The 13231-nt window shown below is 26.5% G+C and overlaps 2 protein-coding genes across 6 annotated transcripts in view; both read left to right on the top strand.

The window, feature by feature from the left end:
- The window catches only part of LOC122268328 (uncharacterized), a 16073-nt gene extending 12189 nt beyond the window's left edge, over positions 1-3884 (top strand). Inside the window, exon 6 of one of the 2 annotated variants that reach the window (XM_043039391.2) lies at positions 3767-3884. In XM_043039391.2, the coding sequence (XP_042895325.1) occupies positions 3767-3833 (67 nt within the window). In that variant the 3' untranslated portion in view covers positions 3834-3884. Of the gene's footprint in view, positions 1-519; positions 819-3766 lie in introns of those variants that run through there. The other variant, XM_043039390.2, reaches the window with a different exon arrangement.
- A 4788-nt stretch (positions 3885-8672) lies between these two features.
- Positions 8673-13231, top strand: part of LOC107445281 (uncharacterized) — a 14065-nt gene continuing 9506 nt past the window's right edge. Inside the window, exon 1 of one of the 4 annotated variants that reach the window (XM_043039392.2) lies at positions 8673-8939. In XM_043039392.2, coding sequence (XP_042895326.1) covers positions 8855-8939 — 85 coding nt within the window. In that variant the 5' untranslated portion in view covers positions 8673-8854. The remainder of the gene's footprint in view (positions 8940-13231) is intronic. The other 3 variants (XM_021145866.3, XM_071178749.1, XM_043039393.2) reach the window with 3 other exon arrangements.

The raw sequence follows: 13231 nt of genomic DNA, 5'->3' as shown, positions 1-13231 counted from the left end.
GAAAAGTTTTTTCTTTGAATGTTTAGTTTTATTTGAAAAAATAGATAAATCTTCACAATTTGAAAACGCATTGTAAAATGTGGGAAGACAGTCGAAATCTAAACATATGTATGATTTTTTTAAAAGCAAAATTTTTTTTTTAAATATTTTAATTTAGAAAACTATTTTGCGAATTTCAAAAATAAATGAACAATATTAAGACTTTTTTTTGTTGATATTATGGAAAACAACTTTCAAGTATGACATGAAAATAAAATAAAAAACGAATAAATAAAATAATGATGGATAAATTATCTTTTTAAACCCATAAGGGATAAACAGTGAATAAAATTTAAAAAATGGGATACTTAAATTTTTTTTAGTTTATACTAGAATATCATTTCTAAGAGCTTTTGATGTCCTTTAAGTAAAGCCGTCCTAAACGGGAAACTGATACGAATGGGTTAACATACTTTCACTACATTATTATACCCATTTTTCATTTAAAATTAAGAATTAAATATTATTTTTTTCTATTAGATCCTTTGAAGAAGATAATTGGAGACAAGTAGATAAAGTTCCTCTCATAAACAGTAAGGCATTGCAAAAATTAATTGATGAAAATCAGAAACATTACAAAATCCGGAGTTTCGTAGAATATAAAGGAAAAGATATCAATTGATCAAAGTGAAATTGAAGTATACATCTTACCTTAACATTTCATTTAAATTCAACTACAATTTTTATGCTGTACATATTTAATAAATATCAATAATATCTGAATTTGGTAAAAAATCATTGTATTTTATAATAAATTAATAAATTGTTTCCGTTTTAAAGTTTTGGTATTGTTTATTTTTCAATTATTTTTTTATATTACATAAGGTGCTTACATTTCGTTTTTTAAGCTTTGGACAAAAGCTAGGGTAACAGCTAAGCGTTAAAACTGCCAGAATATGGTGAAATTAAATTTACTGTGTTTCACCGAAGCGCTACGGTAATGACTTTGATATATATATGTACATATAGTTCATGCAAATGTGATAAAATTTGGCAAATTTTTCTTTATACTTTAATGTGTATCATAATAAGAAGTAGAATTTCGAAAACCAGAATTTCTGTTAAATCGTTACCATAGAAACGGAAAAATTGCCAAATGAATAGTTTAAATGCTTTATATTTTAATTCTATTAACTAAAAATATGTTGTTGTTTTTTGTCAGAAATGTTATTACCCTATATCACGGTAATTTCATCCGAATTTTTTGTTTTGTTCGTGCAAGGCTATGACGGCCTGTTATATCATTTTCTAATGTTTTTGACGGTAAAAGTGGCGACCTCTTAAAAATAAATATTTATTACCTTCATGCTTATTAATTGGAAGCTGCAGTTTTTTTAAAAATCTGTTTTCCATATAAAGGAAGAGTATAGTAGCATGGAAAACAAAACGAAAATTGCTAACTACAACATAACTGTCTATTAAGAAAATTATAAAGCGTAGAAATATTATTCAGTAGTTTTTAATTCTGAAGAATACCAAAAGTTTAAAAAAAAAAAAAAAAAAAAGGTTTGTGATAAAATTTTAAATTTCCTGAAAGAAACCAGAACTTATGACTTATGTACTGGGCCATATTTTTTACACAAATTTTTAATTTTCTAACTATTATACTTTAAATTTATAAATTTTAAACTTATATTATTATTATACTTTAAATGTTTGTTATACTTATGTATTATTATACTTTAAATATAAAATTATGTTTAAAGAGAAATTATGTATGTGTGTATGTATGTATGCATGCGAGTTAAACAGAAATAGATAAATAAATAGTAGTCTGCTTTATATATGAGAATAATGTTATAAGTGAAAGGAGTAAATAATAAAACGTACACACACACACTTGCGTATCCAAATTGAATTCTATCATGTAATAAATATTACTTTTAATAATGCTCCCCTTTTTTTTACTATTGATCTATAACTAGTATGAAATTCAAATTTATTTGTATTTTAAAATATTTTAGTTAGCATTGTACTTTTAATTAAATATTAGTTCTGCATTTTAAATTTTGCCCCGAAAAATTGAACTTGAAAAAAAATGGTAAGAAATTTTATGCTAGCAACAATAGAAAAATTATTTGTATTATATGATATATACTTTAAGAAATACGAAAATAGTATTAATTCCGAATTCCAATTAAATAAAAGCTAAAAACAGGATAAAAACAGAAAAAGTCAAAATACTATTTAATTTTTCAAGTATAATATTTTCCACTTTTTCTTTTAATGGCATATTTTTAATAAAATGTATAGATGATGAAGATACATATTTGATCGAATGAATCTTGCAAATTTGAGCTTTCATCAATTAAAGACAGTTAACTTTATTAATAGAAAGCAATTTAAATTACATCAATTATATACTGTATGAGTAATAAGTTATTTCGTAAATAACTTTCATAACAGAAGNATATATATATATATATATATATATTGTACTAAGAAAAGTTTTTTTCTTTGAATGTTTAGTTTTATTTGAAAAAATAGATAAATCTTCACAATTTGAAAACGCATTGAAAAATGTGGGAAGACAGTCGAAATCTAAACATATGTATGATTTTTTTTAAAAGCAAATTTTTTTTTTAAATATTTTAATTTAGAAAACTATTTTGTGAATTTCAGAAATAAATGAACAATATTAAGACTTTTTTGTTGTTGATATTATGGAAAACAACTTTCAAGTATGACATGAAAATAAAATAAAAAACGAATAAATAAAATAATGATGGATTAATTATCTCTTTAAACTCATAAGGGATAAGCAGTGAATAAAATTTAAAAAATGGGATACTTAAATTTTTTTTAGTTTATACTAGAATATCATTTCTAAGAGCTTTTGATGTCCTTTAAGTAAAGCCGTCCTAAACGGGAAACTGATACGAATGGGTTAACATACTTTCACTACATTATTATACCCATTTTTCATTTAAAATTAAGAATTAAATATTATTTTTTTCTATTAGATCCTTTGAAGAAGATAATTGGAGAGAAGTAGATAAAATTCCTCTCATAAACAGTAAGGCATTGCAAAAATTAATTGATGAAAATCAGAAACATTACAAAATCCGGAGTTTCGTAGAATATAAGGGAAAAGATATCAATTGATCAAAGTGGAATTGAAGTATACATCTTACCTTAACATTTCATTTAAATTCAACTGCAATTTTTATGCTGTACATATTTAATAAATATCAATAATATCTGAATTTGGTAAAAAATCATTGTATTTTATAATAAATTAATAAATTGTTTCTGTTTTTAAGTTTTGGTATTGTTTATTTTTCAATTATTTTTTTGTATTACATAAGGTGCTTACATTTCGTTTTTTAAGCTTTGGACAAAAGCTAGGGTAACAGCTAAGCGTTAAAACTACCGGAATATGGTGAAGTTAAATTTACTGTGTTTGTGGCTCTATGGGTACATCGAAGAGCTTCGGTAATGACTTTGATTATATATATGTATATATAGTTCATGAAAATGTGGTAAAATTTGGTAAATTTTTCTTTATATTTTAGAGAACGGCCTAAAAACTTCTTATTCACTAAAATTTACTTTTCAATTTTGTATTTTTATTAAATGTGCATAATAAGAAGTAGAATTTCGAAAGCCAGAATTTCTGTTAAATCCTTACCATAGGAACGGAAAAATTGCCAAATGAATAGTTTAAATGCCTTTTATTTTAATTCTATTAACTAAAAATATGTTTTTTTCTTCTTTTTCTTTTCAGAAATGTTTTTACTCTACATCACGGTAATTTCATCAGAATTTCTTTTTCTGTTCGTGCAAGGCTATGACTGCCTGTTATTTCATTTTCTAATGTTTTTGACGATAAAAGTGGCGACCTCTTAAAAATAAATATATATTACCTTGATGCTTATTAATTGGAAGCTGCAGTTTCTTCAAAATCTGTTTTCCAGAAAAAGGAAGAGTATAGTAGCATGGAAAACAAAACGAAAATTGCTAACCACAACATAACTGTCTATTAAGAAAATTATAAAGCGTAGAAATATTATTCAGTAGTTTTTAATTCGGAAAAATACTAAAAGTTTTAAAAAAAAGGGTTTGTGATAAAATTTTAAATGTCCTGAAGGAAACCAGAACGTATGACTTATGTACTGGGCCATATTTTTTACACGAATTTTTAATTTTCTAACTATTATACTTCAAATTTATATATTTTAAACTTATATAATTATTATACTTTAAATGTTTGTTATACTTATGTACTATTATACTTTAAACATAAAATTACTTTTAAAGAAAAAATATGTATGTGTGTATGTATGTATGTATGCATGCGAGTTAAACAGAAATAGATAAATAAATAGTAGTCTGCTTTATATACTAAAGTGAAAGGAGTAAATAATAAAACGTACACACACACACTTGCGTATCCAAATTGAATTCTATCATGTAATAAATATTACTTTTAATAATGCTCCCCTTTTTTTTACTATTGATCTATAACTAGTATGAAATTCAAATTTATTTGTATTTTAAAATATTTTAGTTAGCATTGTACTTTTAATTAAATATTAGTTCTGCATTTTAAATTTTGCCCCGAAAAATTGAACTTGAAAAAAAATGGTAAGAAATTTTATGCTAGCAACAATAGAAAAATTATTTGTATTATATGATATATACTTTAAGAAATCCGAAAATAGTATTAATTACGAATTCCAATTAAATAAAAGCTAAAAACAGGATAAAAACAGAAAAAGTCAAAATACTATTTAATTTTTCAAGTATAATATTTTCCACTTTTTCTTTTAATGGCATATTTTTAATAAAATGTATAGATGATGAAGATACATATTTGATCGAATGGATCTTGCAAATTTGAGCTTTCATCAATTAAAGACAGTTAACTTTATTAATAGAAAGCAATTTAAATTACATCAATTATATACTGTATGGGTAATAAGTTATTTCGTAAATAACTTTCATAACAGAAGTATGGAATGATATGAAATTAATTATCCACAAATGTTTTGTACCAAAATTATACATAAAAAAACTGAAACGGGGATATAAATTTATTATATTAAAGTAAAATGTAAAAACTTTAATATGAGATCAGAAAAAATTCTGAAACTCTTTACAGATGTAATACATCACCACATGCTTTGGCAAAGATTCTAGCATGGAATCAGACTTTTTTAATATTTCATAACTATCCACATTTTTTACTTTCAATTTTAACAAATTTCTATTGAAAAAATAATGACCAGAATTTTATATAAAATCGCTAAAAACTGCTAGTTTAAATGGACAGTGCATAGAACATATTCTAAATTATAATATTTTAAAAATAATATTATTTCAAAAATAAGAACAGAGTATATATACTTGCTAAAAAGTAAAACAGCGTTTTTTTCAGAAATGTCGCTGTTAACTAAATGTTTTTTTTAATTCTTCTCTATTCAAAATATCAATAGACATATTCATCAGAAAAAAAATTAAGCTTAAAATAGAAGCGAGAATATAACTAATTTACATCGCTGAACATAAATTTTTTATTTAGAATAATAAATAAATCGCTCAAGTTCGAGCGAAAAGCACTCAAGTTTTGCTTAAATAAATACCACTCAAGTTCGAGTGAACGAGAGCAAGAATTTTGCTCAAATATAGGTGTATAGTTAAAAAAACTTCACTCTTTTTTGAGCAGGGGAAGCCACTCTTCCAAAGAGAGTAATAAGCTGTTGTTGTGAATTCACAAAAGTTATAAAAATAAGAGTTAGATCGCTAACAAGTGAAATTTTCTTCCCTGAAAGCAACTTTTGATGATTTTTAAAGCTGTTACGCAAGAGAAAATGGAAAAAAAAAGTTACAGTTCGGATTTTTTACATTTGAGACAAAGCTATAATTTTAAATTAAATATATCATGAGTTTCACTCTTAAAAAATTTCATAAATGTACTTATTTTTTAATCAACTAACACGATCTAACCTTGTTTATCTGATTTTTTAGAAATTTATTGCTTATTGATTCGAAAATCTAACTTTCCATGATAATGGCACATATCGCTCATTTGGTGAAACAATGACGCAACTAAAAAATCAACCTAAATAGAGTAATTATCAGCTACGTCACTGCTTCACCAAATGAGCGATTTATACTTACATTGTAACCTGTAGGACCACATTGTGTACCCCCTAATAAGCCTATGATTATTTCTTCTAATGGGGACAATGACGTATCTGCAAAATTAACCTAAATAGAGTAATTATCAGTTACGCCACTGCTTCACCATATGAGTGATATATACTTACATTGTAGCCTGTAGGACCACATTGTGTACCCCCTAATAAGCCTATTATTATTTCTTCTAATGGGGACAATGACGTATCTGCAAAATTAACCTAAATAGAGTAATTATAAGTTACGCCACTGCTTCACCAAATGAGTGATATATACTTACATTGTAGCCTGTAGGACCACATTGTGTACCCCCTAATATGCCTATTATTATTTCTTCTAATGGGGACAATGACGTATCTGCAAAATCAATCTAAATAGAGTAATTATCAGTTACGTCATTGTTTCACGAAATGAGCGATATATAAAATCGATGCTTCAATTATTTCTAATTTTTTTCATTTAATTATTTTACAGCAATCAACATAAAAATAACTAACTCTGTACATCTTTTTACTCAAGTCACTGAATTATAAACCACTAATTTTTTTCATGAAGCTATTCATATCTCTACTTATTTTTTTGTTTTACTGTTATTTTTTGTCTTAACTCTTAAGTTTTATTTTCTTTTAAAAAAAAAAAAATCTTAATTTAACTTCGATCAAAATTCTAAGACATAAGAGTAAAATGAAAACTAAAGCAAATTTAGACACAACAGTACAAATTTTGTGTAAGCAAGAAAGCTTTATTTATAGATCCACATATATGCATAACTTTTATGTTTTTGTTGTTGTTTCTAATGTCACTTGCCACACGGGCAAACCTGCTTGGTGAAACCGAGCAAATTTAAGGCAGAGTGTGCGTTTCTTGTTTTTCAGTGGCGCCATCCTATGACCAAGAATTCGTTTTCAGGCACACACACGTCACAGCCCGTTTTATAGGGCGGACCCATTCATCCACAGATCGTAATTTTGACCTGAATCAGAGAACGATCGATCTCTAATCCAATACCCCCAGAGGTATCGATTTGTTATGGGAACATAACATGGAGGACTTTGGGACGAGATAGATTTAACGTGCAGCGACACCATTTACTACACGAGGAGTCTTCGACCGTCGGGGTTCGAACTCTCGGACGTGGGCCCAGCAGCCTACCGACCAGGCTATCCCGGCTTTTATGTCTTTGAACACTTAGAAGCATTAATCCGATTTTTTAATTTCGGTGTGACATCATTAATTAATAATTTTGCAGTAATTATGAAAAATTACGATATTTTCATTAAAATTCATTTTATTTATAACGGAAAATATTTGCTAACTTATAAAGGAAAAAAGGACATTTTAAATTAAAAAAACAAGTGGAAAAGTACTAATTGAGGAAATGAGGCTAACTACAGATTTTTTTTCCAGACTAATATCAGTCCCCAGAACTGAAGAGTAGCACTCTTGATTATCTGTACTATTTGCCTTTAATTATTATCTGAGCTTAAGTAGGGTATAATTTAAATAAGTTAAATATGTTAATAAGTTAAATATATCAAATAAGTTAAATATTTCAAATGTTTCACTTTAAAAAAACACAAACTTTTTTTTAAAAAGAAAAATCGCCAATTTGGAGAAACTTTTCTCCTTAGATAAAAATTATGAAAGTGAATGATTCAATTTTACTAAATTTTACTGCAGTAGCGGAATAATATTTTAGTATTAAAAAATTTGATTGCAATTGCCTATTGTTTTCACAAAACAGTTTTTTTTTTCTTCTCATGTTGGAGTTATGTGCCATTTACGGAATTAGTATGGAGAGAGCTGTTTGAGCATTGCCTAAGTAAAACATTAAATTTTGTTTATTTTCATTTTTGTTAAATAAAAAATAAATTAGCAAAAAAAAAAAAAACATTTGGAAAATTTGGAATAAAAGTTAAATTTTCAGAAAGAAAAAATGAGAAGAAAATTACTGCAATGAATTTCAAAATTTCACAAAACAAACTATTTATTAAAATTTTGTTGAAACAAAAAGTAAAAGTAGTAAAGGGAGGGTAAACAAATCACAAACCCCACCCCATGCCTATTTTTGCTGAAAAAGGGAGTCTAAAAGGGCCAAAACTTTTGTTCTGAATCATATGAATGGTCCCTTCTTCACAAAAAACATTCTTACAAATATTTGACTAAATGGTTCCTTTATAACAAAAAATCATTTATTCGTAATATTTGAATGGCCCCTTATTTGCATTAAAAAAATCGTTCTTTAGTATGACAACAGAACCTTCAAAAAACAGTTTTCGTCATTATAATTATGTAAACTTTTTATGGAAGAAAAAAAAAATTGAGTTTTTGTCTTCTTATGGAAACGTAGAAATTATTGAAACAGTAAGAAACTATTCACTCAAATAGAAATTTCCGAAATAGAATAGAATATCTGGAACTCAATAGAACTTACTGAAAATGGCTAAATTCACCTTATTGATACGTTCAAAGGCTTTCCTGATAATTCTTAAGGTCTTTTTGTATTGGCTGCAGCTAGTCCAGGAGCTACAGGGGGTCCTTTCTTGGTTGGGTCTCAATCTTCAACCATAAGGGTTGCCAGTATTACAGTGATATACCTTTATAGTTTAGCTTTATACACAGCACAGGCACGTATTTGTTTCTTGGTATAATTTTTGATTTATATTTGTTAAAAATGCTAAGCAGTCACCGCCATGCTGTAACTAATACTAAAAAACGATTTAATTACGAAGCAGCAGATAATGATACTCACAATCTCGGTAAGTAGATTAAATATTTTCTTTTATTTCATATTTTGTTATCGATATTTGTTCAGCATGCAGCCAAAAAATTTTTTGGGAGTTACATAATTAAAAAATAATAATTTTCCTTCTTAAAAAATATAAAAACTGAAAATTTTTACATGGCATTTTTTACTAAATTGGTTTGTGCAAGTGCATACTAATCTATTTCATCGTGCACTTTCAATAGATAAATAGCAGTATATCTCCATTTTCATATATGCATATTCATGTATAATAAGCAGGTTATTATGCATTTTAATCAAAACTTTTGGAATCGGATTATTTGCATGCATCATCTCGAAAAAGGGTTCATACATTTCAGGAACAACCTGAAAAACTGAGGGGATTAAAATTTAATCCAAAAAAAGCTCAACAGAAATAAAATTTACGTTAAATACTTTAATTTTTTTTAAAAGAATATTATGCAATTTTTTACTGGTCCCGATTTTCTAAAATTGTTAATTTTGTGAGCAGTCCTTTTCTGATGATTCAGTCTTCTTAGATTATAAAAAATATTTTTTTGAAGCTTTATAAAAATTATTTATTGTAGTATTTGTATATGTTTTTAAAAAACAATTATATGAATTTCGATTAATTCTTTTTATCTTTGTTTTCTTTTTCAAGTATTTTACTTGGTTTATAAAGTTTTGATTTAATTTGATTTTTGATTTTAATTTATGTCTGGGGGGAGATCAAAACTTCGTTTAAGACAAGCTGATAATATGTTGAAATAATATATGCATTTTGAATTGTAACTGATATTATTATATTTTGTTTTTATGCTCTTAAGATTTTATTGTTTTTTTTTTCATTCTGAAGTTTTCTAAAGTAATACGCTGCCTGACAAAATTTTTGAAATTAAGTTTATTATAAATTTAGAAGCGTCCTGTACTTTCTAATAATATTTTACTTTTGTATGTACTCGATTCACAGTTTATAATAGTTTTTCTGCAAGGTGATAACAGTGGTTTAAGTCTTTAAATGCGTTTATCTCGAAATCGGGTTTTTTTTCTCTCATTTTACACCCATTTTAAAACACGATCTATCTTGTTATTTTCAAAATAATCGTCTACAATTTTGCATGAGTGCTTAAGATTATAACACACATACATTTTTTTACGAAGACTAGAGCAGAAGTTTCTAAAAATTTACTTTTTTAACTTCATTGCTTCCCTAACTCAATCAGTAGTATATGCAATTTCTTATAAGATATTAGTTCAAAACATAATTGATAGCTTTCTAAATTTGATCTGCAAAAGATTTTTTTGGTGGGGGGAGGGTGATAGAATTTTTTTAATAGTTTATAGTCTACATAAAAAAATTGCTTTTATTTTACCTAAAAATAAACCATTAAAAATTTTTTTTTTTGTTGCTAGATTTATAAGTTTTTACACATAATAAAACAGATAAACTAGTTCTTTAAAATTTCATTAAGGATATTTTAAAAAACATAAAGATAAAAAAATTATTAAAAAAAAGCTGATATTTTTTTCTAATTATTTAAAAATAATTTAGCTAATGTGATACACAGACAAAAAGTAATAAGATGGAGTGTGAGTTTATTTTCTTTGGTATGCCCAGCATTGATTTTAAACTTATACATTTAATTGATAACCATAATCATCAATTCAGTTAGTATCTGACGCTTTTTGTTCAATAAAAGTATCAGAGCTCTGGTAACTTTTTTTTTATTCTTTCGTAGAAAACAAAAAGGGGTTGAAAGTTGAATTATTTTTATCGCTTATTTTTATGATTTATATAAAATATAAATCTTAGCAAATTTAAATGCTTCACATCTTTGAAGACGTTAAAGTGTTATTGTTACTTTAACATCACCAACTTAGGAAAACTAGCAAATGTTAAATTATCAAGTGTTAAATGAAAGCATGTAAAGCAATAAACATATATAGCAATAGGAAAGCATATAAAGTTTACATTTATACGCATAGTTATCTATTTATTGTTGTGACCGTCATTGAAATAGTTGTAAATTGCATTCCAGCTGCTAACAACATTTATGATTTAAGTAGTCTTTCATCTTGCACTAATGCTCAGCACAACACTCGTTTCAAGCAAAATGTGAATAATTTAGTTTTTTACGCCAAATTAATCTTGCATTAGTTAATTGCATTAGTTGATGGACACTTGCATTAGTTAATTAATAATTAAAATAATCAGTGACTTTAGTTCAGAGGAATTCAGGTATCGTGTACTCAGCAGTAGAAAACACATCACAAAAAGGGCATGAGGGACCCCAACAGCAAGCTCTTAGATTTCATTTCTTCTCTATAATTTTTTTTTTTGCAATGATAAACAATATAGCATACGGAATTGAAAATAAATCCTTAGAGATGGAACTATTTTGAAAGTTTTGAGAATTACATAATAGCAAACATTTATGTTCGTAGTCCAGGTGTAATCCAATTAATCAAATTATGGGACTACATATAAGCATTGCAGCTTTCAGTGCAGTACCTAAGTAAAATCCAGCATTGAAAGGGTGGAAATTACAAGACATTCATAAATAGCAAGACAACTTGAGTTATGATTTACAGCTGTCGAACTACAAATGCGGAATGAAGTTCAAAATATTCGACACTCATCAAAGCAGGTCGTATTGTTATTCAAAGCATTGATATTGATAGCAAGTAAAGAAATTTAGTTTTTCCTGTCTTGCCTTCATACGATGAATGGGAATGAAATATCCTCTGTCATTTATTTAGTAAGCAATGTAACACATTCTTGAAACTCTTATCAGTTATAAAATTGGGAACTAACAAATGAGGGTGGTCCCCACACAGCATTTGTAAAAGAAAAAGAATGAGGCAGGGCATTGAGCCATATGCATGATTTCAGAATTGTACTCAGTTGCCTATTTTTAGTTTTGTCGCTGATAAGAGTTTCAAAAATTCGTGTATGTGCAGTAACTCTTTATAAGAACTAATTCACGTGTTTCGAACATTGTTTTCCGAGTTCTTTTTTCAATAACGTATGAACTTCCGAGTCTGCTTGTGTGTGCTTTGTTTTAGCCTTCGGTTCTCCAATACTAAGAATCAAAAAAAATTGGCAGGCATTTTTATGCAGAGATTTTTAAAAAATGTGAAGAAAACTGCAGAACAATATTTATTGAAATTTATCATTTATATTTTTAAAAAATATCATGATGGGTTCTTTTTTTTTAAGGCGTTTTGGGTATTTTCCGCGAATTTACTTATCCGGTCCTCGTGTGTCACTCAATTCCGAGGACAATTGGGAGTTAACTGTGTTAGAATGTTGCACTGAAAAAAAAATCTGCTAAATTTACGAGGAAAAAAAAATATTAAGAGGAAAATAAATTTTCTATAAATTTTTTCTCACAAAATAATTCCTATGCAATTCTGTAATCAACAATTAAAAAGAAACATTTAATAGTTTTCAAATTTTTAAAAAGTATCACGATTTTTTACGTAATTAACGTTAAAGGAAATTTTTAGCTTTATGGAAAAATCATTTTTAATTTTAACTACGATAAGATTAGATTTTAAAAAAATCTAAAAACTGAGAAACGTGTGGTTTTGAATTATTTACTCGAAACCACAAATCGCATAATTTTATTGCTTTAAAGTTTTAAGGAAAAATTCATAGAAGATCCAAAAATTATCAGGAGCTATTTCTCCTAATATACTAAAGTAACCCTTTTAGTTTCTGCCTTTTTTTAAGGACATTGTGCTGTGTAATAATACATCATCAAAAGTTTGTCAAGTACAAAGAAATATCGTGAATGAATTGGGGCGACTAAACAAAACATTGACTAAATAACGTAACGAACAAAATATAAGAAATGTATAAATGGTGCTTAGCCTTATATGGATAAATAAATAATGTAAGGATTGCGTAATTTTTTTTCTTCCTTATTAAACAGATAAAAATTTATTTATTTATTTTTGCCTCATATTAGCGAAATCAACCCTAATTAAGAAAACATAACTTGGAGTTATTTCAATATTTTTTTTTCCTTGCGAATTTATTTGTTTTAGATTTATTTTTAAAACTTAAATCATAAAGCTTAAAAAATCTAGGTAGTTTACACTGCAATTTAAAATACCTCATAGAACAATTAAAAAAAATATTTAATGAGTGATCAGGTGGATACTATGCATGTTTATTTTTCTAATTTTTAACGTTTTTTTTTCATTACAAATTAAGAAACTTAAAATTGTACATTACACTAAATTTACTTTGTAATTAGTAAATATAATTAAAAATAGATAATAAAAATTCTGATCAAT

The sequence above is a fragment of the Parasteatoda tepidariorum genome, chromosome 3 (assembly GCF_043381705.1).
Source record: "Parasteatoda tepidariorum isolate YZ-2023 chromosome 3, CAS_Ptep_4.0, whole genome shotgun sequence".
In the NCBI taxonomy this organism is placed as follows: Eukaryota; Metazoa; Arthropoda; class Arachnida; order Araneae; family Theridiidae; genus Parasteatoda; species Parasteatoda tepidariorum.
The sequence above is the reverse complement of the archived record's forward strand: the minus strand, read 5'-3'. Positions and strand labels throughout refer to the sequence as shown.